General features: G+C 39.5%; 1 protein-coding gene across 4 annotated transcripts in view; it reads left to right on the forward strand.

The window, feature by feature from the left end:
• XRCC5 (X-ray repair cross complementing 5) overlaps positions 1-25,597 on the forward strand; it is a 93,262-nt gene that overhangs the window by 20,164 nt on the left and 47,501 nt on the right. For all 4 annotated transcript variants that reach the window (XM_036320279.1, XM_036320281.1, XM_036320282.1 and 1 more), the window contains 7 exons: positions 2,180-2,242; positions 4,456-4,593; positions 5,453-5,543; positions 8,265-8,398; positions 9,509-9,705; positions 20,280-20,370; positions 21,789-21,858. In XM_036320279.1, coding sequence (XP_036176172.1) covers positions 2,180-2,242; positions 4,456-4,593; positions 5,453-5,543; positions 8,265-8,398; positions 9,509-9,705; positions 20,280-20,370; positions 21,789-21,858 — 784 coding nt within the window. The remainder of the gene's footprint in view (positions 1-2,179; positions 2,243-4,455; positions 4,594-5,452; positions 5,544-8,264; positions 8,399-9,508; positions 9,706-20,279; positions 20,371-21,788; positions 21,859-25,597) is intronic.

The raw sequence follows: 25,597 nt of genomic DNA on the forward strand, positions 1-25,597 counted from the left end.
ATAATACATAATCTGTGTATTGTATTATCAAGTCGAGTCTCCTTCCATCACCATTTATCCCCCCTGTACCCTCTTTTACCTCCCCTCGTTCCTCTTTCCTGCTGGTAATCACTGTACTGTTGTCTGTGTCTATGAGTTGTTTTCGTTTTTCTTAATCCTGTCACCTTTTTAAAAGATTTTTATTAACTTTTAAGTCTTGAATTATTTTTCTAAATTGACTTTTTGTTTTTAAGCTCTAAACTATTTTTATCTTAAGTATAATCTCAGACAGGTACTATGAAGATAATATAATAGTTATCATTTATCGAGTGATTATAATACTCCTGTCATTATACTAAGCATTTTATGTAAATTTCCATTTCATTCTTTTATGAGCCTCTTAGGTAGGTGCTATGATATGTATTTTATACATTAGGAAATTGAGCTTCAGAGCTGTTAAAAAACTGGTCCAAGGTCACCTAGATAGAAGGTGGTAGAGGTGGGTTTTGATTAGGTCTCTGATTCCAAAGCTTATGCCATTGATCAGTTGTAATCTGCCCACCAGATGGATAGCCTCATTTTTGAATAGTCTAAGTTTTACATACCTGCTTTTGTGTATTATCTTAACAAATGTATGCACATCATCTTGTCAACTAAGAAAGTATAAGCATGCACCTTATAACAGATAAGTAATTATCATTAAATTGATAAAATCACGTAGTTTTCAAATTCCCTTACAGTGAGGGAAACTAACATTTCTGGATTGAACTGATAGTTTTCATTCTATAAAATAGGATTTTTGGTTTGGGTTATTTTTTTCTTTTTTTGAAATGTGAATTACTTTTCTTTTTAAAATTTTCAAGAGTCCTTTCGATTTGTCTTTCTCCAAGTTGTCAGTGTTCTGGATATGTAATTACAGACGGATAAGAATTTAGCCAGAACTTCCTCTAAATGTCTGGCTGTCTTTTAAAAAGTCATTTAGGTGCCTTGGGAAGAGATTTCATTAGCTCTTCTTTAATCAATCAAGAACTATTACAAATTCTAATAGGAGGACAAATCTATATAAATGTAGCAAACTAAAAATATAGGATTATTCCCATATTTCTTCAAATAATGGTTCTCAAACGGGGAATGGAAGTGGAGATGGAGGGAATTTGAGTTACATGGGCCTCACACCCATACATTTGAGACTTAGTCTTGAGCTATTGTGACAGTGCTCATAATTTCTCAGCTTTAGAGGTGGAAGAGCAAAAGAAACCCAAAACATTTTAGAAGCCTTGCCTTATACAGCATATGGCATGTTCTTATAAATAAGCTTCAGGCACAAGGGCCCCTAGATGAAAGAGAAGTTCTCATCTTATTCAATAGGTGCAGGTGGCAACTCTTCAGTGTTCATTTTCTCATATTTGACCCCTTTGATACTGTGATAGATGAGTAACTAAAGGGGGCAAAAGAACACACAGTGTTGGGTGTTTTTTTTTTGCTTCAGTTACCCTTCCTTCAGTGCTGCCCCTCTGTTTAGTTCTTTGCTCTGGTCTCTTTGCAGTTCTTCATTGCTCTTAGGACCACTTAATTTTGCTGATAAGAGATTTCATGATTGATTGTTGCTAATCTTGCTAGTTTCCCCCTTTCCCCTTGCACTGTGGTACTGTACTACTTAAGAAGCAGTTCCCCAAATATTTCTGTGTTTTATGTCACTCTAAACTAACACACTATTATCTCTGCCCAGGATATTTGTGGCCAGACTTTCTATCTCAGTTCTGAACACATCCTTTAAATCTTAACTTAGGTGCCACCATTTGCAGAACCCTTCCCTGAGCCCTCATAACCAAACTAGATGCCCTTCTTATGTGCTTTTGTAGCACCAAACTGTAATACTGTATTAGAAGACTACTCTTGTGTCCTTGTAGCACTGTATGTTAGTACTGCACTGTGGTTAATTTAATATTTACCTAAGCTCCTCAGGACTATCTATATTCTGTTCGTTATTGTGTTTGAAGTGCCCAGAACAATGTTGATGCATATTAGATGCTCATATATTTATTCTGTTGAATCTTAGGTAATATGTTGTTTCTAGTACTTGTCAATGTTTTTCAGTAAGAACATTTTGAATGGAATTTCTTAGCAAACTGTAGCATTATGGTTTTATGTATAACTTATTTTGGATCATAACTGATTCTCTCCTCACTTACTCTTGTAGGTCCACAGGAAATATTTCATGGGAAATCAAGTTCTAAAAGTCTTTGCAGCAAAAGATGATGAGGTGAGTTGACAATGGGTCTTTGAGGTAGTGCCACAGAATTAAATTGTCATTTTAAGTGAATTGTTTGGGACATTTATAGTTTAAAATGACATTAATTATTGTAATGGCAGTGGGGAAATTCATTGTCTTTTAACTCTGAAAATGAAGAAATGACTAATGAATTTGTCATAGTATGAGCACAAGGCCTTAGGAAATAGTCCTACCATCGGACAGCAGGCAAATGTTAAAAACAAAAGACATTTGAACACATGCATTTAGTATGGGGATTTCAGGGTCCCGAGAAAGGTTGGGGCCAGGTTGACATTTTCATTGTTATGGATATTGGACATTTAGTACTGGCTCTAGTGTCCTGGAGATGAGCTTCACTGACTCTCTGGACCACTTGTCATTGAGAAATTTGTCTTTTCCAACCCCCATCTCTTTGCACTCTTTCCCCACCTTCCCAAGAGATTCTGTTTTCAGGCTGGTTTCTGCCTGGCTAACAACCCATGACTCTTGCATCCTACACTCACATGAACCTGCCCTCTCCGTAAATATTTTCTGTGTGGCTTCCAAGTCAGAACTTATTTCCTTGGAGATGCTGATCTAAGCGGGAAGATTAGAATATAGTGTCTTTTTAAGACTACTGAAGCAGGTCTCCAAATATTTGTATTTAAAATTAGTAGATGTAGAAGGCTTATTTGGGGTGAGGGGGAGGGTGATGGTGTAAGAGATCTAGTCCTCTTACTTCTCTCTTTCTCCTCACTTCTGAAGGGTAGCTGGTTATAAATCTAGTGAACGGATATTATTCCATTATTCCATCAGAACAGTTGACATTAGGAGAAAACACTCAGCACTGCACAGATTCACTAGAGCACAATAGGCTCTAATACGTGAATCCTCCAATTTAAAAATCCGAGTTCCTGGGTTTCTCCTAAATCAGATCCTGTTGGTAATCACGCAGTTTTGGGATATATTGTCAACACATCTTAACTGCATTGTTAACTTCTGCTGAATATAAGTCTGGGTTTTAGAAGAGTGCTAAAGCTGAATATACAGACTTTTGATTCATCAACTCATGAGACTGGATAAAATAATCCCCAAGTAGAGCTTTAGAGTAAGAGAAGGAGAGAAAGGTCAAGAGCAGAGTGTCAAGTTAGTTGGAGGAAGAGAAGAACCAAGGGAGGAGTGGCTCACAATCTATACAAATAAAGAGGTAATATGCAAATTAGCCAGGACACTGTAACACCTCACTCCGGGACCATTAGCATATTACCTCTTTATTAGCTCCTATCATCAGGAGGCTGCCTGCGCCTCAGGCGTTGCTCCAGAGATGGGAGACGGGGCAGAAGTGGGAAGGCAGGAGCAGGGAAGTGGGGAGGCAGGAGAAGGTGGGACCAGCCGGAGGCAACTCGAGGGTGGGCGGTGCCGTGCAAATTCGTGCACTGGGCTCCTAGTGTATAATAATCAGGAGAGAGTGTTATTCTGAAGCCAAAGGAGAAAGTTCAGGGAAAGGGGATGGTCAGATGCTACTGAGAGGTCAAGTAGAATAAGAGCCAAGGGCTTAGCAATTAGGAGGTCATGGCTGACTTCAGAAGATAATTTCAGTAAGACAGGTCAGTAGATGGATTAGATTGAAGAACAATCTTGTGCTAAGCAGTGTCAACAACAAGATGATTATTTCATGGAATTTAGAGGTGAAAGGAAAGAAAGATACATGTAGTAATTTATGGTGAAAGGGGGACAAAGGAAGATTTTGTTTTAGGAAGGCCGAGACTTGAGTTTATGTAGAGGGTGAGGGTATGAATTCAGATAAGGAAGATTGAAGTGATAAGAGAGAGGATTTAGATGAAGTAAAGTTCCAGAAGAGGTAAAGTAAATGTGATCAAATGCAAATGGGTAGAGTGTGGCCTTGAAGTGGGTGAAGGTGCACTTTAAAAAAAGTCTGAGCTCTAGCTGGTGTTTCTCAGTGGATAGAGTGTCAGCCTGCGGACCGAAGAGTCCTGGGTTTGATTCCGGTCAAGGACACGTACCTCAGTTGGCAGTCTCCTCCTTCTCTCTTCCACTCTTTCTAAAAATCAATGGAAAAATATCCTCGGGTGAGGATTAAAAATAAATAAATTTTTAAAAATCTGAAACAGGAAGACAGTAGAACACAGTCTTAGGAGTATGTGGTTCCGTTGTGAAAACTCTCCCGTGTTGGATAGGTGTTAATGCTGCATCTTTCTTACTAGGCAGCAGCGGTGGCCCTTTCCTCCCTGATCCATGCTTTGGATGAATTGGCCATGGTGGCCATAGTTCGCTATGCTTACGACAGAAGATCTAATCCTCAGGTTGGCGTGGCTTTTCCTCATATCAAAGACACCTATGAGGTAAAACCCATAGGGCTCTTTATTCATGGTTTTTTCCCCCTTCAGTTTCTTTATTCTAAAGGTGCTTCTCAACTGTTAATGTGTGTGGGAATCACTTGGGGCAGCTTGTAAAAATGAATTCTGATTCTGTATTCTGGGGTGGTGCCTGGGATTCTATTTTTCTCACAAACTCCTAAGTAACGTCGATGTTGCTGGCCTGTGAACCACATGTTCAGTTGCAATGGAAGAGCATATGTTAATACGAGTATGTAAAGGACCTTCTTATCAAATCACTAAAGGTTAACCATGACCTCCTGTTTACCCAATCCAGTGACCTTCTCTTGGTTATCATCCTTTTTGACAATCTCAGACCCTAATAGGAATAGATTACCTCTATTTTTTTTTTTTACAACAGTCTTTATTTACAAAGATTGAGGATGTGATTTTCTTGTGATCTTTGTGAAAGTCAGTTTGGCCAGTGATGTCCTATTTAAAATACAGGCCTACATTTCTTACATTTCCTATTTCTCAAAGAACGACTGTGGCAGAACTGAAAAAGGGACAGCAAATGACTTGACTTGCACATCAGCCTTCCCTCAACCTGACTCTTCTCATTTATTGTATTGGGCATACATTTTCCAGATATTCTTTGGTTGACTTTCTTTGAAGCATGTATTTCATGTTTAATATTCTCTGTACTCTTTGCAGCTGTGTACAGCTAATAACAGATTTCAAAACACTGTACTTTCCATGCACCGGCATTGGGCCTTCTGATTTTTGAAATATTTTTGTTGTGCCACTTTCACAGCATTTGGGACCAGTTTTATATTTTTTTATTAATTGGATTGTTTTTGCTTTTTCCTCGTTTCTTTCTCATTAGTGTTTGGTGTATGTGCAGCTGCCTTTCATGGAAGACTTGCGGCAATACATGTTTTCATCATTGAAAAATAATAAGAAATACACTCCTACGGGTGAGTTTATTTCCACTTTGCTCCCTAATTGGCTCTAAACACAAATTGTTCTTGGGAAATCACCTGTCTACAGTCATTGGCTGGGGCCAGGGTTTCACAGGATGGAATTAGTTGGGTCCAAGTCGCATCGTACACAGTAATGAAGGTGGTTCATCATGTGTTTTTCCAGTAATAAGGATACGTTTGCCCTGAACTCTCCAAACACTCTCTAGGTTCCCTCTTCTGACTTAGGATTTATATCTAGGAAGCAGCTTGCTAGAAATGGATGTACATTCTTTGGTTGTGAGCAGGTTTGCCCTCTACGGGAGTTGACATATAGAATCAAACCTGGGACTTTAGTGTCCTACATAAAATATAACTTTAACTTGAAGAGTGATAGTGCTGGAGTTTACCTTTTCTCTTTGCCCTTTCTTTGTAGTTTCACGGTAACAGTTTAAGTCGCACTGTTCTCATTTCTAGGAGTTCCTTCGAGCTTGGTGTGGAAAGGCCTTTATTAAGCCTCTGGCTACAAATGTCAGGGGCTGCACAGAATGAGTCTCACAGATGCAGATCCTATCTTCCAGAGAGCTCACAGTTTAAGACAGTTGTAACAAAATATAGTAGTGGGCCAGATGTAGAGAACATACCACAAAGAACACAAAATGACACGTAGATGTTTTAGTTTACAAGTTTTTCTCTGTGTCAGTGTAGGATTAGGGAATAGTAGGTGACTCTCAAAGCTGGTTTCTCTGTGTGTTTTTTGGTTCGCCCGTTTGGGAGAAGTGTGCAGTAGAAAAGCCAAGAAACAAATGGGATTCTGGGGCTTGTATCTTTCTTATCTTCTAGAAATGAGTCCTTCTGCATCATGGGGGAGCCAGGCGTGGACTTCAACATGCAGAAGTTGCCCATGTGTTAGAGTAGCCTATCCCTACCTCTTACTAACCCCAAACTTTAAATGAGCAGAACATTTAAAAAAGAGAACTTTGTTGAGAAATTATGGACATACACCATTCACCCAGGACCTAAAACATTAAATATCTCTTGACCTGTTGACTTCTTTTCTGTGAGTTGACATTTTTGTTTGCATTTTCTCCATTGGAAAAATGTATTATTAAAACTGTTTGGCATATTTCCCAAGTAGACATTTATGTAGGGGTGTGCAGTGCTAGAGTGATCTGGCCTGATAACGTCCTGATAGCTTGTAATGGCAAATGAAACATCACTGCATGTTCACACACAGGTCCCACCTACTATGTTGTTTACGTAGCCAGCTGACCATGGTGATGGCTGTGCCAGTGCCTGAAGCCTCCCCTAGAAAGTCCAAAAATGGGATAGGCAGATTTTATGATAAATAGCTGCACGCTCTCTCCTTCTGTAGTAGCTGTTCAAAAGGGAAATTTGTAGCAGTAACGGACAGAAGCATAATGGATGTTTGAGGAACCACTTACTCTTTTCTGCCTTTTGCCTAGTGACTCGATGATCCAAAACTAGCACCTCAACTTTTAGGAACTGAACTGCTGTATGAATCAGCAGCATGAAAGTGACACGTGGTAGTTTAAGTAGAAGCATTTTTGATAGAGTTGTCTTTCATCCACATTGCCTTGGGGCATGTCTTTGTTGTTGACTATGTCGATTTTTATTGAGGAGCACTTTCTTTTAGGTTTTAGAAGAGTCGTAAAGAAAAGGAAGTCATGTTTTTGCTCTTAAGGACCTTTAGCGTTTGCATAAGACATGAACACAAGTGTGCATATATGCGGAGTGTGCTTAGTGCCATGAGTTTTGTGAGAGGAAAGGGCTCCTTCTGACTTGGGGGGCTTGTGAAGGAATCTGCTCATTCCAATCCAATGTTGTCTTCCTGTTAAGCTGTGATATAAGTTATATTAAATCCTTATAAAGTTAATGCTTTTTTTCTTTTTAAAAAATTGTATTGATTTTTAGAGAGAAAGAGAGAGTAATATCCATGTGAGAGGGAAACATCAGTTGGCTGCCTCCCACATACCGTCTACTGGAGATTGAGCCCACAACCTCGACATGTGCTGGGAATTGAGCCAGCAACCTTTTAATGCATAGGACTATGCCCACTCAACTGAGCCACACTGCCCAGGGCTGTTTAAATGTTTTTCTCCTTTAATTACTAATTTCTTTTTAATATTAATTCATTGAATTCTGAATATTTTGAATTGCCATATACAGGTTGGGTTTTGTGTGGCTGTGGTCTGGTTTGTGTGGCATTCCTCTGGAACAAAGTCTTTTGCTTTTTTAAATTTTTTAAAATATGTTTTTATTGATTTTAGAGAAAGGCAGGGAGAGGGAGAAGCATCAATGAGAGAGAAACTTTAATCAGCTGCCTCCTGCACACTCCCTGCTGGGGATGGAGCCCAAAAACTGGGCATGTGCCCTGACAGCAGTCTCTTGGTACATGTGATAATGTCCAGCCAACTAAGCCACACTGGCCAGGGCTAACCTCTCCTGCTTTTGATATGATTTCCATTGTCAAAAGTTCACTGAATGGTAGAACTGGGAAGGACCTAAGAGACTAGTTACTCTAAATAACTCATTTTTACATATAAGAAAACCAAGGTAAATGATTTGCATAACTAGAGACTATATTTGGCAGAGCCAGGGCTGTGTAACCTGCCAGTATTTGCTATGAATAGCTATGAGTGGAAAGCATTTGTTTTAGTGGAAAATAATAGAATTAGTCTATTTTTCTTTCTGCTTTTTTGTTTATCCTTGTTTTAGAGGCACAGTTAAGTGCTGTCGATGCTCTGATAGACTCCATGAGCTTGGTCAAGAAAGATGAAGAGGGAGACACCATTGAAGACTTATTTCCAACCACCAAAATCCCAAATCCTCAATTTCAGAGATTATTTCAGGTGAGAAAGAAAAGATGAACCTATCATACTTTTTTTAAATGAAAGAGAACTGAGTGAAAAATTAGGGTAATTGACCAGTCACTAACAAATGTTTTTAATCCCCTCAGTTGCTCTACATGTTTAATGGAAGAAAGTCACCTTCTATCTACAAAAAGAGAAAAATACTCTGAGCTTTTGGAAAGAAAGAAGTCAAGTTAGGGTGCTTTTAATTTCTTTCTGGAGAAAGGCTGTTGTTTTTTCAGGAAGGCTTAATAAAAAGCCGATTTTCCTTTTATGTGTTTTCGAGGCTTTTCTTCTTTTTTAAATATCCAAATAGTAGAGTTTTAACGAAGTTTATAATAATCACTATTAGGGAAGAAGTGTTCCAGTGCCACATTTGTCAAAAATTTCATAATTAAAGGTAGCATAAAGGTCAGATAAAGAGGTTATAGTATGAAACTATTAAAGAATAACTAATTTACAGGGAAATATGAAATATGAATTTCTGAATCTTGGGCCAAAGGAATTGGAAGGTGGAGATTGGATTAAGGGAACGGGAAGTTGAAAACAGAGCTGACTTATGCTGAGGAAGGGGAGGCATAGGCCAGGGTCGAAGGGAAGGAGTATTCTAGTCCTGGATTAACTCAGTGACAGCAGGACATAGGCTTTTCTGAACCCCCAAACTGAAAATGATCCCATGCAGCTTTTTCAGGCAAACTCTTCCTCACATAGCAGTGGAGGACCTATTTCTGAGGGGGTGGGGGCTGTGGATGGAGAGACCCTCAGCTCCCTCTTAACTCACTTTTTAAAGTCTCCTTAACTAGCTCAGGTCCATATTAGGGTCCATTGTAATTTTGAGGGATCTTCTGCACGAGAGAAAGTGCCTGTTTTTTTGAGGTTTTTTTTTTAATGCTTATAATTCCTTTAAATAATGAGGGAGGGGGAACAACTTTTGTTCTAAAATTAGACATGTAAAGCTTAACAGTAAGGCCTGACTCAGTGAATGCTTTAGTAGTCTAAGTGTAATCAATATAAATACTTGTATAAAATTCGTCGATGTTTTTGACAACTGGACTTCAAATGGCCTTTGCCATTTACTTGCGTTTTAAAATCCTTATACTTTCCCCACAGTGCCTGCTGCACAGAGCTCTGCATCCTCAGGAGCCTCTGCCCCCAGTTCAGCAGCATGTTCTAAACATGCTGGATCCCCCCACTGAGGTAACAGCTAACTGTGAGATTCCTCTCTCCAAAATAAAGACCCTATTCCCTCTGACTGAAGCCATCAAGAAAAAGGATCAACTGACTGCTCAGGATGTTTTCCAAGACAAGTAAGTAATGCTATGGTTGCATTTCACATTGGACAACATAAGATTGGTGGTAGTCATAGACTGGGGCTCCAGGACTGACGGTTGGATGTGGGAGGAAGAAACTTTTGGTTATTTGATCCTGGCCTTGAAAATACTGGTTTCTCTCATCTGTGCATTGTAGGTCTATTTTATTCTTGCTATTCACCTGGAATGGAGAGCTACCTCCAGGGCTGTTGGCTTTTTAATCAGCATCAAATTCTTGCGTGCTCTCTCTCTCTCTCTCTCTCTCTCTCTCTCTCTCTATATATATATATATATATATATACACACACACACACACACACATATATATATATATATATATGTATGAAGGCTAAACAGTTTTGATTATCTAATACTAAATTTTACCATTTTCTAAAGTAGGGTGCTGGGGATGAGAGGAGAGGGGTGAAGGTCATAAGGTTTTTTGTTTGGGAGCTTAGGTATCAGGAGAATGTCAGTGAGATTTTTGGAGGAAAAGTGAGAAGGGGAATGAAAAAACCTGGCCCTGTGTTAATGATGTACTTGGTTATAGCATCAGTGAGGTGTTTGCATTGTAAGAATGGCAAAATGCTTTTCATATAATTCTCAAATCAAATCAAGCTTTCAGGAAGCTATTAAGTTTTTTCTTCCCTCAGCAAATTCTTTTCAGAATCTGTATCAATTTCTATTCAAAACAAAATAAAAACCATAAGAAATTGTTTTTTATTATCCAGAATCATTTGGGTGTATAGATTGATTTTTTACCAGTTTTAGGTTTCGTTATTGGTGACTTTCCTCCCAAATCAAAATGATCTGTTTATTTATTTAGATTGGATTCTGAGATCTAGGCTTAAGCCACATTTTTTTTTCTTCCTTCCCACAGCTGTATCTTTATTGACAAGTAAAGCTTATTTGTAAATACCCCATTGGAAGAGTACTGAATAATTTCCAAAAACCTTGACAGGGTTTTGTAAATTGCTAATTTAATGAATCATCTTCCAAGTTGAATAGAAAGCTTTATGCTTTCTGTGGCTTTTTAGAGATTAATACCCCTGGCTGTGTTAGAATTGAAAAAAAAAAAATAATCATGGGATTGATAGATTCTAGCACATGCTTTCCTGATACATTCTGGAGAGTTTTTTGTTTCACTTTAGCCTGTCATGCTTTCTTCTACATAGAAAGGCTGTCACTGGAAGTTTACTTCCTCTCTGCTAGCCTCATCTGCCTGTATCCCTCAGATTAGTGGTTTAGAACAGTTACTACAATTTGAAGTCCTTTTCTTCCCATGGCAGCCTTGCTTTGGCCTCACTGAAGTCATTAGCTATTCTCTGTCTGTGTTAAGGCTCCAGTTCCTGATCCTGATTACCTTCTGCTGTTGTGGGAAGGAAAGGGGTCATTTCCCCTTCTCCTCTTGATTAAAATGTATACTGGTATTAGCTGACTTTAAGAAAAACCCAGAGGTTGTTCTGTGATTTGGTCCCCTCTGTGATGATACCTTCAGCGCTAATCCTACCCCTCACTCTTTCTGGAAGCCTTAGTGTCTCCTGGGGCCTGAGAATTATCTCGCTCACACATACCTACTCACACTCCCATTCTCTACCTTTCTTCAGAAATCTTTGTTTGTAAGAACGGCAGAAATGATGCATTTAACAAATATTTATTGAGTACTTTCTGTATTTAATAAGAAGGATTAAGCCCCTTCTGCAAGGTTCTTGCAACCCTTAATTTTTATGGTAAGGTACCCATCAGCTTTGGAGGTGGTTTCCCCAAAGAGAAGAAAATTGCTAACAACCAGTTATACTTTTGTGTATATTCAGTATCTCTGTATCCACGGTACATATTTCCTGTGTAGGGGCAAGGGACAAAAACTGGGGAGTGAGCAAATGTCTGTTCAGGAAGTGTCAGAGGCCAACACAGAGAGCCCTGGACTGGGAATCACGAGTCTTCATTCTAGCTTTGAACTCTATGTGATTTTGGTTAAATAATTTTATCTTCATGAGAGTGTCTCCATCGAAAAACAACATCCTCTCAACAGATATTATAATACTATCTCTTAAATTAATATTTAATTTAATAAGCACTTTGAACTATTTAGAAGGGAAGGTAGTAGTCAAAACCCAAAAAAATAATAGTATCATGCTGTCCCAAGTTAATCCTTTCACCTGTTTCCTGAGATGTCATCTCCTGTCTCATCTGGTACCTTAGTCCAATCCTAATATCTTCCCTCTTTCTGTAGTTTCAGCTTCTCCCTTTGTACCAGCTCCTTTCCCTCTACACATTAACACTATATTTCTTTCCTCTGTAACAAAATAAAATAAATCTCTCGCTTCCTCCTCAAGTTACTACCTATCATTTTCTTTCCTTCCATAAGCCAGGCTAATTGGAGAATAGTCTACACTGATTCTTTACTTGGCACTCATTGTCTCGGCTTTCTGCCCCCACTGCTTTCCTGAAACTGTTCTTCCAAAAGACACCAACTGCTTACATGTACTTTAGCTCAGCAGCCCTCTCTTTCTTCGCCTCTTCGCAGCACTTGACATTGTCAGTTATTCTTTGCCTCGGAACTCATATATCTTCCTTAACTTCAGCTTCTCCGGGTGCTTCTGTCTAAATCTTTGACGGCTCCTGCTTCGATTCCTCTGGGGGCTGCTTTCTTTCCCCACCAACCTTAAATGTGGATGTTCTGTAGGACTCTTCCTCACCAAGAGCTGACACTTATTGGACACAGGCATGTGTTGAATGCTTTGCTTGACATGTATTACCTTTTTAGATCCTTTGGGCCATCCTCTGAAGTAGGTTCTTTTATAACCCCCATCTCAGAGCTGGGGATACTAGACCTGAGAGAAGACAAGAAACTTGCCCAAGATCACAGCTGACTACATGTTGGTGTGAGGATTTAAATGCAAGCAGTCCAACTCTAGCTGATTTGGCTCAGTGGATAGAGCATCAGACTGCAGACCAAAGGGTCCCAGGTTCCATTCTAGTCAAGGGCACATACCCAGGGTAGGGGGCTCGATCTCCAGTAGGGGGCGTGCAGGAGGTAGCCAATCAATGATTCTCTCTCATCATTGATGTTTCTGTCTCTCTCACCTTCTCTCTTCCTCTCTGAAATCAATAAAAATATATTTAAAAAATAAATAAAAATAAAATAAATGCAGGCAGTCCAGCTCCAGAGCTTGCACTCTTACCCATTGTGCCACGTTGCCTTCATAATACGTGTTCTAGGGCCTTTGGTTATTTCACATGCACGCCTTCAAACACTACTAAGTATCTGTCCATCCTGACATATTTCCTGCCTAGCCACTATACCTTAAGTGTCTGTCATTACTTCAACTTTAATGTGTCCACAAATGACTTCATCGTCTTTTTTCTTCCATGCTCCTTTTAAACCTCATTTCATGCTATTTTTTATTCTCTATTTTAGTTAATGACACCTATTTCCAGGAAGCCATCACTTTTCTACTTTCCATATCTAGTTGGTTTACCAAGATGTATTAGATTTACCTCAAACCCACTCCTTTCACTTTAGGTTAGTATAGTGGCTAATCGCATTGATTTTGGAATCGGATACATTTGGATCAGACCCAAGCATTTCCCTTTAATAGCAGTTAAAGTTGGCAAGTGGTTCTGTGTCAAGTGGCCATAACAGACACCTGCCTTTCAGGAGGCTGCATAGGAGAGTGGTTACTAAGAGTTGAGGACTAGTTGTGGACCCTTTACTAATTGTGCTTTAGACAAGGTCAGAAGCTTTTGAACCTTGGTTTGCTCATTTGTAAAAGACAGTAACAATAATTAACACATAGGGTTGTTGTGAAGTTTAACTGAGATACTTTATTTTTTTTCTTTATTGATTAAGGTATTACATATGTGTCCTTTTCCCCCCATTGCTCCCCAACCCCCCCCCCCCAGTACTCATGCCCTCACCCCCCTAGTGTCTGTGTCCATTGGTTAGCTTATGTGCATGCATACAAGCCTTTTGGTTGATCTTTCCCCCCTTCGCCCCCCCCCCCCCCCCCACCTTCCCTCTGAGGTTTGACAGTCTGATCGATGCTTCTCTGTCTCTGGATATGTTTTAGTTCATCAGTTTATGTTGTTCATTATATTCTACAAATGAGTGAGATCATGTGATGTTTATCTTTCTCTGACTGGCTTATTTCACTTAGCATAATGCTCTCCAGTTCCATCCATGCTGTTGCAAAAGGCAAGAGTTCCTTCTTTTTTTACCACAGCATAGTATTCCATTGTGTAGATGTACCTCTGTTTTTTAATCCACTCATCTGCTGATGGACATTGAGGCTGTTTCCAAATCTTAGGTATGGTAAATTGTGCTGCTATGAACATAGGGGTGCATATATCCTTTCTGATTGGTGTTTCCAGTTTCTTGGGATATATTCCTAGAAGTGGGATCACTGGGTCAAATGGAAGTTCCATTTTTAGTTTTTTGAGGAAACTCCATACTGTTCTTCATAGTGGCTGCACCAGTCTGCATTCCCACCAGCAGTGCACGAGGATTCCTTTTTCTCCGTATCCTCTCCAGCACTTGTCGTTTGTTGATTTGTTGATGATAGCCTTTCTGACAGGTGTGAGATGGTACCGCATTCTTGTTTTGATTTGTATCTCTCGGATGATTAGTGACTTTGAGCATGTTTTCATATGTCTTTCGGCCTTCTGTATGTCCTCTTTCAAAAAGTATCTATTTAGGTTTGTTGCCCATTTTTTGATTGGGTTGTTTATCTTTCTTTTGTTAAGTTGTATGAGTTCCCTGAAAATGTTGGAGATTAAACCCTTATTGGAGATAACATTGGCAAATATGTTCTCCCATGCAGTGGGCTTCCTTGTTGTTTTGTTGATGGTTCCTTCTGCTCTACAGGAGGTTTTTATTTTGATGTAGTCCCATTTGTTTATTTTCTTTTAGTTTCCATTGCCCTAGGAGCTGTATCGATGAAGATACTGCTTTGGCATATGTTTTGAGATTTTGCTGCCTGTGGATTCCTCTAATATTTTTATGGTTTCCCATCTTATGTTTAAATCCTTTATCCATTTTGAGTTTATTTTTGTGTATGGTGTAAGTTGGTGATCTAGTTTCATTTTTTTACATGTATCTGTTCAATTTTCCCAACAACATTTATTGAAGAGACTGTCTTGACTCCATTGTATGTTCTTGCCTCCTTTGTCAAATATTAATTGAGCATAGTGGTTTGGGTCGATTTCTGGGTTCTCTGTTCTATTCCATTGATCTATATGTCTGTTCTTGTGCCAGTACCAGGCAGTTTTGAGAACAGTGGCTTTGTAAAACAGCTTGATATCTGGTATTGAGATCCCTCCTACTTTGTCCTTCTTTCTCAAGATTGCTGCAGCTACTCGGAATCTTTTTTTATTCCAGATGAATTTTTGGAAAGCTCCTTTTAGGTCTGTGAAATATGCCGTTGGTATTTTAATGGGAAGTGCGTTGAATTTATAGATTGCTTTGGGTAGTATGGACATTTTAATGATGTTGATTCTACCAATCCATGAACATAGTATGTTCTTCCATCTGTTTATGTTATCCCCTATCTCTTTTTCCAGTGTCCTGTAGTTTTCCGAGTACAGGTCTTTTACCTTCTTAGTTAAGTTTATTCCTAGGTATCTTAATTATTTTGGTGCGGTGGTAAATGGGATTTTTTTTTATAATCTCTCTTTCTGTAAGTTCACTATTGGTGTATAAAAATTTCTTGGCATTAATTTTGTATTCTGCTTCATTGCCGAATTCATTTATTAAGTCTAATAATTTTTTGATAGAGTCCTTATGGTTTTCTATGTACAGCATCATGTCATCTGCTAATAATGACAGTTTTACATCTTCTTTTCCAATTTGGATAACTTTTATTTCTTCTTCTTCTTGCCTAATTGCTATGGCTAGCACTTCCAGTACTATGTCAAACAGGAGTGGTGAAAGTGGGCATCCCTGTCTCGTTCCTGTTCTTAGGTGAAATGGCTTACTTTTGCCCATTGAGTATGATGTTGGCTGTAGGTTTGTCATATAAGGCTTTTATTATGTTGAAGTATGATCTCTCTATTCCCATTTGCTGGGGGTTTTATCAAGAAAGGGTGTTGGATTTTGTCAAATGCTTTTTCTGCATCAATTGATATGACTGTGATTTTTATCTCTCAATTTGTTTATGTGATGTATCACATTTATTGATTTGCGAATATTGTACCATACTTGCATCCCGGGGATAAATCCTACTTGGTCATGGTGTATGATCTTTCTGATATAATGTTGGATTCGATTTGCTAGAATTTTATTGAGGATTTTGGCATCTATGTCCATGAGGGATATTGGCCTGTAATTCTCTTTCATTGTGTTGTCTTTATCTGGATTTGGTATTAGGGTGATGCTGGCTTCATAGAATGATCTTGGAAGTGTTCCTTCCTCTTGGATTTTTTGGAATAGTCTGAGGAGGATAGGTTTTAGTTCTTCTTTGAATGTTTGGTAAAACTCCCCTGTGAGGCCATCTTTGGCTCCAGGCTTTTGTTTGCTGGAAGCTTTTTGATGACTGCTTCAATTTCCTCCATAGTTATAGGCCTATTGAGATTTTTAGATTCTTCCTGATTGAGTTTTGGAAGGTTGTCTTTTTCTAGGAGTATGTCCATTTCCTCTAGGTTGTCTAGTTCAGTAGTTGGCAAACTGCAGCTGGTGAGCCACAGTTTGCTGACCACTGGGCTAGTTTGTTGGAATAGAGTTGTTAATAGTATTTTTTAACAATCCTTTGTATTTCTGTGGGGTCTGTTGTTATTTTGCCTCTTTCATTTCTGGTTTTGTTTATTTGGGTCCTCTCTTTGCTTCTTGGTGAGCCAGAAGCTTCCAAAAGATGCTTTGTATGTCTACTGTGATCCTGGCTAGAGGTTTATCAATCTTGTTTATCCTTTCAAAGAACCAGCTCATGGTGTCATTGATCTTTTGTATTGGGTTTTTTTGGTTTGGTTTGGTTTTTTTGGTTTCTATGTTATTTATTTCTGCTCTGATCTTTATTATCTCCTTCCTTCTGCTCACTCTGGGCTTTTCTTGTTGCTCTCTTTCTAATACTTTGAGTTGTAGAGTTAGATGACTTACTACTTTTTTTTTTTTTTTTTTTGAGGTAGGCCTGTAGAGCTATAAACTTCCCTCTCAGGACTGCTTTCATTGTGTCCCATAGATTTTAGATTGTTGTGTTTTCATTGTCATTCGTTTCCAGGATGTTTTTAATTTCTTCTTTGATCTCTTTGGTAACCCAATCATTGTTTAATAGCATGCTATTTAGCTTCCAAGTGTTTGAATTTTTTTTTATTGTTTTCATTGTAGTTTATTTCTAATATTATGCCCTTATCTGAGAAGATGTTTGATATTATTTCTATCTTCTTGAATTTGGAGAGACTTTGCCTGTGACCCAATATGTGGTTTATCTTTGAAGATGTCCTGTGTGCACTTGAGAAAAATGTATATTCTGTGGCTTTGGGGTGAAATGTTGTGAAGATGTCAATTAAGTCCTGATACCCTCTCCCCAGAAACATTCCCTAACATACTAAGTTTTGCGTAGATTTTCAGGGCATTTACACATTCCTTGATGCCATCCTTCGACCCCTGATTAAAAACCTTTGCTTTAATGGCTTTTCATTACTTTAGCTTAAGATCGAACTGTTATACAAATGAGAAAACTCAGATAGGCAGAAATAAAAGAAGTATCCTATATTATAGAAAGGTAGTATGCAAATTGACCATCACCCGAACACACAAGATGTCTGCCCCCATGTGGACACAAGATGGCTGCTACAAGATGGCCTGCAGGGGATGGCAGTTGTGAGCGATCAGGCCAGCAGGGGAGGGCAGTTAGGGGCGACTAGGCTGGCAGGGGAGGGCAGTTAGGGGCAACCGGGCCAGCAAAGGAGCAGTTGGCATCGATCAGGCTGGCAGGGGAGTGGTTAGGGGCAATCAGGCTGGCAGGCCGGCGAGCAGTTGGGAGCCAGCAGTCCTGGATTGTGAGAGGGATGTCCAACTGCTCTGTGGGATCGGGCCTTAATGGGCAGTTGGACATCCCCTGAGGGGTCCCAGATTGGAGAGGGTGCAGGCTAGGCTGAGGGACACACATCCCCCCCCCCCCCCCCCCCCCGTGCATAAATTTCATGCATCAGGCCTCTAGTTTATCCATAATCCAGCTACTTAGAGAACCAGTGTATTTCTTCACAGTTGCTGAGTCTATAATTTAGATGTTTTCTGTCCTCATCTCTCACTACTTCCCAGCATGCTCCTCATGCCCCAGTCCAACACAGCGACTTCCTCTCACAGGGATGTGCTGCTTGCCACAATGCTTTGTTAATTGCCTGTTTATATATTTATCTTTTTTATTTCACTGAACTTCTTAAAGATTTTGATTGCATATTAATTTTTGTATATTTAATATCTAAAGCTCTGCTTAGTTTTAGTGGCTAACACATTGTATTAGGTAAATGTTTGGCTAAATAAATAAATTACAAAATTTATACATATTTATAAAAGAAAATGAGAAGAGGAGAAAGAACAATGAATTACCTATGGTCCCAACATCCAAATACAGCAGCTCCTAAGATTTGTATGTCTACTGTGATCCTGCATGGATAATTTCTACCTCCCAGGGCTCTGCTCCTTCATAAGTAATTGGGGGATGAGAGTCATTGCCCTTTCCCACTTCAAATAGACAGTCTGACTTCAATATATGTAGAATTCCTAATAATGCTATTAAATGATTTAATATTGAGAATATTAATCATATTAAAATTTCACTACTTTCTGCTTATTCCTGGGCCTGCCTTTACCTGCTCAGTTCTGAAGAACTAAAATTTATATCTTCTTATCCTTCTTTCCCAAGAATCTTATCTTGGAAGGTTTAAGAAATTCTCTTATGTGATTCAAACTTGTATTCTCACAGAACTTAGCACAGTGCTTTGCATATTTAATGGTTCTTAATGCCATCTTATAAGTTAATTTGTATCTTTGGAAGAGAATAGGTACATAGTTGTATACTCATGGTACTTTTTACCATAGTGTTTTCCTGAGGAGCAAACTGAAGATCAGAGAGTCTAGTAGCTTACTAGAGTCTAAACTCTAGATATACTGGGATTAATATGAAATCAATATTTTTAAGAAATAAAATTTCAGGGCGAGGGAGTGTTGAAACAGAGACTAAAATCTAGCTCTTTGGCTTCCAAATCTTCAGCAGTACCATGAGCAGTACCAAGTTGTCTGTCTCACAGGAATACCTGGCCAAGTTGAACTGAGATGACTGTGAGGTTTTTTGAATGGACTCAGATTCTGGGGGAGTTTCATGCTGCTTTGGGTTTATGCATTTTCCTCCATTTTTGCCATCAAGGCTTTGTGTGCTCAGCTTCTGTTCTATTTGAAGGAAAGAACTCAGGATGATTCACCTCTTTTAATGATTCCTGGGCCCCATCCTTCTGTCTTCTATTTTTTCTTTTTTCTTTTTCTTCTTCTTTTTTTTTTTTCTTTTTGCTTCTCAAAGGGAAAAAGGCAAGTGGTGAATGGGAAAGATGTCAAGTACTAAAACTTTTAATTCATGTTTTTGTAAGGCTCTGATTACTGTAGTCCTTCATCTAGCTGTAAGAGGAGATTCATTATTGAAACAGCATTGAATAAGCCAGCTCATGCCTTATTATTCTTTGCTTTAATTTTAGGATAACCTCTTCTTCATGCCTCATTGTCTGAAGGTTGGGCTTTTGAACAAAAACACATCACATTTAGAAATACTAGATCCTAGTAATTTCCCTTCTCATTCAGCCACTTCTTGACAGCTGCTTTTGCCCTGGATTGATTATTTGTCTGGGAGGAAAATCTTCATATCTCAGTGTTCAGTAGCTTAAGGGAGATTATGGGCAGAGCCTTTGGATTTGATTTGATTTTCCTTTGCAATTAACTTGACCTTTCCTGACTTCTAGACAGGCTGTTAAAGCCAGAATGTTGCTTGAAGCAAGATGTTTGATACACTTCCTTGGAGTCATCTTTCCCTCACGACACAGATGCTATTGGACTCTGTTAGCATACTGTCCAACACAGAATTAGGTTTTTTTATAGCTTGACTTCTCTAAGAACTAGCTCTTGCATATTTGATCAAGGGTTACCTTGTAAGCTTTGAAGCTGTAAGAGGAAGTTTCTAAAGCTCTCACGTACATGATGAAGAAGACACAAGTCTTCTATGCACATGGAAAGCTAATAGCTGTCAGTTCTGAGATGGAAACCAGCGAATAGTATCTGAAGAGCAATGGGTTTCTTACTGAAATGTTCCGTTTCCATGACCTGTGCTTGCAGTTGCATCTGTGAGAGGGCTTTGTGATGCAACTGCTGACTGTGACCTCTATGCTGTGAAGCAGCCAGGGCTGCTCAGGTCAGGGTCAGGCCGGAAGCTCTGAGTTTGGAAAAGCGAGTCAGGCTCTTTGTAAAGGAAGACCAAGTGCGGCTGTTTATTTTTGACACTTGAAAAATAAAGTCGTACTTTTCACATCAGTAGTTCTGGGTTTTGTATTGTTTGCTTTGTTTTAAGGGGAAACCCCATTTATTTTTTTTACAGGCATGAGGAGGGACCTAACTCTAAAAAACTGAAGACAGAGGAAGAAGCCCACTTTAGTCTCTCCAGCCTGGCTGAAGGCACAGTCACCAAGGTGAGCAGAACTTTTCCAGCGTGCTCTCCCCATTGCAGGGAGACGGGCTGGGGGAGACTGCATCAGTGTCTGTTAGTCCTTCCAACATATAAGCCACGCAGGCGCATCCCATACTTCTTCCTGGAAGTAATTACTGTCAGTGAATTGGTTATAGAATGATCTGTATGATACACAGTGCACAGAGCACTATAAAATACACAGAGCATGGAACATTGCTGTGGGAGTACTTTTTGTAGAGATTTTTTGTCGTTGTTGACTTCACTTTGCAGCTTTCTGTTTAGTCAAAATGATAGGGGTTGATGATACAAGTCTTAATCTCCAAGTACATAAAATTTGAGTGTAACTCTTCTTTCTGATATACAACTTCAGAACAGGTTTCACAAGTTTAGGATTTCTCCAAACCAAAAATCCTTCGACACCTGAGATCTTTATTTAATGGAAGGGTTTTTGGAACTTAAAGATAATTGCCTTATTTGAAGTGTCATTAGTTTGAATCAATGGGTCTTAAAAATTGTCCCTTACTAGCCAAGTGCACTGGGAAGGTCAGTTAGCACTAGGGCATGCCTTTTCCCTTCTTCAAAAAGAAATGCTCTCAAAAAACTGAATGTCTGAAAAATGATTTGGGTTTTATTTCAATGTTTTATAGTGAAGGAAAAAAAATTATGACCTTATTTGCTCGGAGAACTTTTCTGACTGCTTTACCAGAGCAAATTGGAAACTTTAGTATGTTTTGTGCCGAAGTCTACCAGCCATAATAGAGCCCCGTTGTCGTCTTCCTTTGAGCTGAATGATACTTAGGCCCTGTTTAGGTTGGGACCGGAAGATTAAAGACATAAGTATGATCAGAAAGTGCCATATAGTGTGGCAGAGATTTCCATCTTTGAAACTAGCACTGCAGTAAACCTTGATACACGATCTGCTTGTACTATTGGGTGACATCTTCAGTTTGGGCACGTTTATATATTCTACCAAAACTTCAGTGCCAAAGGGTCAGCAGCAGTCCCCCGAAAAGGGGAAGTTCAGAGAGTCAAGCATCAGGCTGTTATTTTTCACGCCATCTTTGTAGGACAGATATTTTTGGAACTGGCCCCACACTGCAGAATCCTCCCTTCCTAATTGGTTGCGTATCAGGATGCACAGGCAGTTTGCCACATAAAGCCTTCAAGCTGGGCTGGCTAGTCACTTGGTAGTAACACTTCTGATCCCTCTGGAAAGAAGTCAGCTTGCACAAAGGGAGGTAAGTGAAAGTACAGTCGGCAGCTGTATCTGCTAGCTTTGAACAGAACCCTGGAAATGACTAGGAAGGGCCTTCACTCTGGCTTTGGTTTTATTCTATAAGAGGACACTTCCAACATCAAGCCAAGATCTTGTCTTGGCTCGGGTGATCTGCAGGGTTATTTTCTGTGGGTGTATTCTAGGTCGGAAGTGTGAATCCTGCTGAAAACTTCCGTGTTCTGGTGAGACAGAAGAATGCCAGCTTTGAGGAAGGTGAGTGATATGCCACTGGCTCTGCATTTAGGGAAGGTGTTCAATTGAGTTAATGGATTTAAAATCGAGATTAAGAAGTGTAGCCTTTTGTAATAATGTTATAACCTCTATATATAGCAGTTTTCTTTCTTGTGGGTCTTTGTGTTGTCCCTTATTAGTGATCACATTGAGACATTATGAGCAATGAAGATAAACTCAGTACAGGTCTGCCCAAACAGAGGACTAATTTGTTAAGAAAACTGGGCGAGAACCTTGGAGTTTTTAGTTCCACTTCATTGAACTTCTTTGGGTGACTGTGAATGAGCTTAGAATAAAACAACTTTGTGTCATATCTTCCTATTTTCTGGGATACACATTCTTAGTCTAGTCTTAAGGATTGGAGCCCCTTTGCAACCCAGAAAGACCTTGCTGCTGCCCTTTGATTCAATACTTCTGAAAATGGCTACATTCTCACAGTTTTCTTATCATATATAACCTAGAATTTCATTTAGGCTTGGGTTAGTATTAAAATGTCTTCCAGAATGAATAGAGAGTCTTAAACTGACATTCACATACTACTTGGGAAATGCGTTTATATTCCTGTTCTCTCACCCCTTAATGCAAGGGTGGGGAAACTTTTTCTGCCAAGGTCCATGTGGATATTTATAACAAAGGCCATACAAAATTATCAGCTTAAAAATTAGCCTGCTATATCTGGTCAAACATTTAATTAATGCACCCCTAATGCCTTGGTAGGCCCAGACAAATGATTTTTTGGGCCTTATATGGCCCGCGGGTGGATGTTCCCCACCCTTGCCTTTTAAAGAGTGGCAGCTAGCACTTGTAGTCCTGCAGCTTTGTGTACACAGTAGTAGTCATCAGTGCTGCCCAGGGACAGGCCTGTCTGTGAGCCACCCTCTGTGTGTGAGTGTTAATGCATGCATAGAACTTTCTCTTCTCACTTCTTGGTGTTTTAGGGGGAGAATTGCCTAGAACACTACACCATTTTAGTTTAATCATCTATAGTGGCAGGCATAGGTGTAGGATGCCTTAGTTCTTCGAGTTTGAGAATCCTAGCAAGATGCCTGGACATGCTGTGCTGTTGCCCAGCAGCAGTCATAACCAGCTAAGCCTCAGAGAGAGCATGTAATCCACCAGGCCAAAGTTTGTTGGCAGCAACACCAAAGGCCAGACCTCTGAGAATTACCCAAGGAAGAACAGCTCTGTTACCATGTTAATTCTTTTAGGTGGGTCATGGATGTTTTATGTTTTGAGATCGAAGAAGATTTTATGTTTTTGATGAAAGGTCATGGCCTTCTTAGCTTTTGCTTGTATGTTGTCAGTTACTTTGGCCAAAGTCAAGGGTCCTCCCTGTGGAAGTGATTGGCCTCCCTGGTTGATGTAGACATGGTCTCTTCAGGGGGCTGAGTCCAGAATCATCACCATTATGAAGGTAGCCACTAGTGTCTACTATGTTCAAGCATTGTGCACCCACCTTGTTATATTTTTGTCTTAGTTACCTACCCCACAGAGCAGTCCCACGGTCACATGAGCAAGTGGAGAAAATGTGAGAGCTTTAACAGCTGGTGCCAGAATTTGCTGAAAATTCTTCCATTGTTTTAATTGGGAAACTACTTTGATAAGTGCTTAGGGTAGAAATAGACTCTGTCCAAGGCTTGGTTGTTAACCAGTACTGGGGTTCAGAGGAGGGGGAAGCTACTAGCATCATAGAAGTAGACAAACTGGAGTTTAGTCAGGAGAGGGGGAGGAGAAAAGTATAAAAGCTAAGAGGGAGAGGAAGTGAAGGAATTAGGTAAGAGCACAGAGTTCTGTAATACATTCCCAACTTATGACTGCAGATCCTCAGAGTCAGTAAAATCAGAATACTTGGCTTCAGTGCTCTGGTGAAGAGGCAGAGTTTTGGGTCTTGAATTATTTCAGGCAGAGCAGAGAAAGCACCTCAGAGCACAGAAGGCCAGAGTCTGAAGAGCTCATGAGTAAGTAAACTCCTCAGAATGTTCACATTGAGGAAAACATGTTTCCCTGAGGCCATGGAATTGGGCATTTGAAGCAGATGTATGAAAATAAGGGCAGTGACCTCTAGATGGCACATAGGTTACAAATGGGTACTATTATCTCCTCTTTACAGATGGAAAAACTGTAAAACTGGAGGAGATGAACTTCCCCCCAAATCACACAAGGATTCAAACCCATTTCTTTCTTTTTTTTTTTTTTTTTTTTTTTTTTTTTTTTTTTAATTGCTTAAAGTATTACAAAGGGTATTACATATGTGTCCATTTTATCCCCCCGCCCTAGACAGTCCCCTAGCCTCCCCTATCCCCCAATGTCTTATGTCCACTGGTTATGCTTCTATGCATGCATACAAGTCCTTTAGTTGATCTCTTACCCCCCTACCTCCTGCCCCGCAACCCTCCCCGGCCTTCCTGCTGCAGTTTGACAATCTGTTTGAGGCAGCTCTGCCTCTGTATCTATTATTGTTCAAAAGTTTATAATGGTCTCTATTATCCATGAATGAGTGAGATCATGTGGTATTTTTCCTTCATTGACTGGCTTATTTCACTTAGCATAATGCTCTCCAGTTCCATCCATGACGTTGCAAATGGTAAGAGTTCCTTCCTTTTTAGAGCAGCATAGTATTCCATCGTGTAGATGTACCACAGTTTTCTAATCCATTCATCTACTGATGGGCACTTAGGCTGTTTCCAGATCTTAGCTATGGTGAATTGTGCTGCTATGAACATAGGGGTGCATATATCCTTTCTGATTGGTGTTTCTGGTTTCTTGGGATATATTCCTAGAAGTGGGATCACAGGGTCAAATGGGAGTTCCATTTTCAGTTTTTTAAGGAAACTCCATACTGTCTTCCATAGTGGCTGCACCAGTCTGCATTCCCACCAGCAGTGCACAAGTGTTCCTTTTTCTCCACATCCTCTCCAGCACTTGTCGTTTGTTGATTTGTTGATGATAGCCAGTCTGACAGGTGTGAGATGGTACCTCATTGTTGTTTTGATTTGCATCTCTCGGATGATTAGTGACTTTGAGCATGTTTTCATATGTCTCTTGGCTTTCTGAATGTCCTCTTTTGAAAGGTGTCTATTTAGGTCCTTTGCCCATTTTTTGATTGGATTGTTTATCTTCCTTTTGTTAAGTTGTATGAGTTCCCTATAAATTTTGGAGATTAGGCCCTTATCGGATATGACATTGGCAAATATGTTTTCCCACACAGTGGGTTTTCTCGTTGTTTTGTTGATGGTTTCTTTTGCTGTGCAGAAGCTTTTTATTTTGATGTAGTCCCATTTGTTCATGTTCTCTTTAGTTTCAAGTGCCCTAGGAGCTGTATCAGTGAAGAAATTGCTTCGGCATATGTCTGAGATTTTGTTGCCTTTGGATTCTTCTAGAATTTTTATAGTTTCCTGTCGTACATTTAAGTCCTTTATCCATTTTGAGTTTATTTTTGTGTATGGTGTAAGTTGGTGGTCTAGTTTCATTTTCTTGCATATATCTGTCCAATTTTCCCAGCACCATTTATTGAAGAGACTATCTTGGCTCCATTGTATGTTCTTGCCTCCTTTGTCAAATATTAATTGAGCATATTGGTTCGGGCCGATTTCTGGGCTCTCTATTCTATTCCATTGATCTATATGCCTATTCTTGTGCCAGTACCAGGCAGTTTTGAGAACAGTGGCTTTGTAATACATCTTGATATCTGGTATTGAGATCCCACCTACTTTGGTCTTTT

This window comes from Myotis myotis, unplaced genomic scaffold (genome assembly GCF_014108235.1).
Source record: "Myotis myotis isolate mMyoMyo1 unplaced genomic scaffold, mMyoMyo1.p scaffold_m19_p_8, whole genome shotgun sequence".
NCBI classification, from domain to species: domain Eukaryota; kingdom Metazoa; phylum Chordata; class Mammalia; order Chiroptera; family Vespertilionidae; genus Myotis; species Myotis myotis.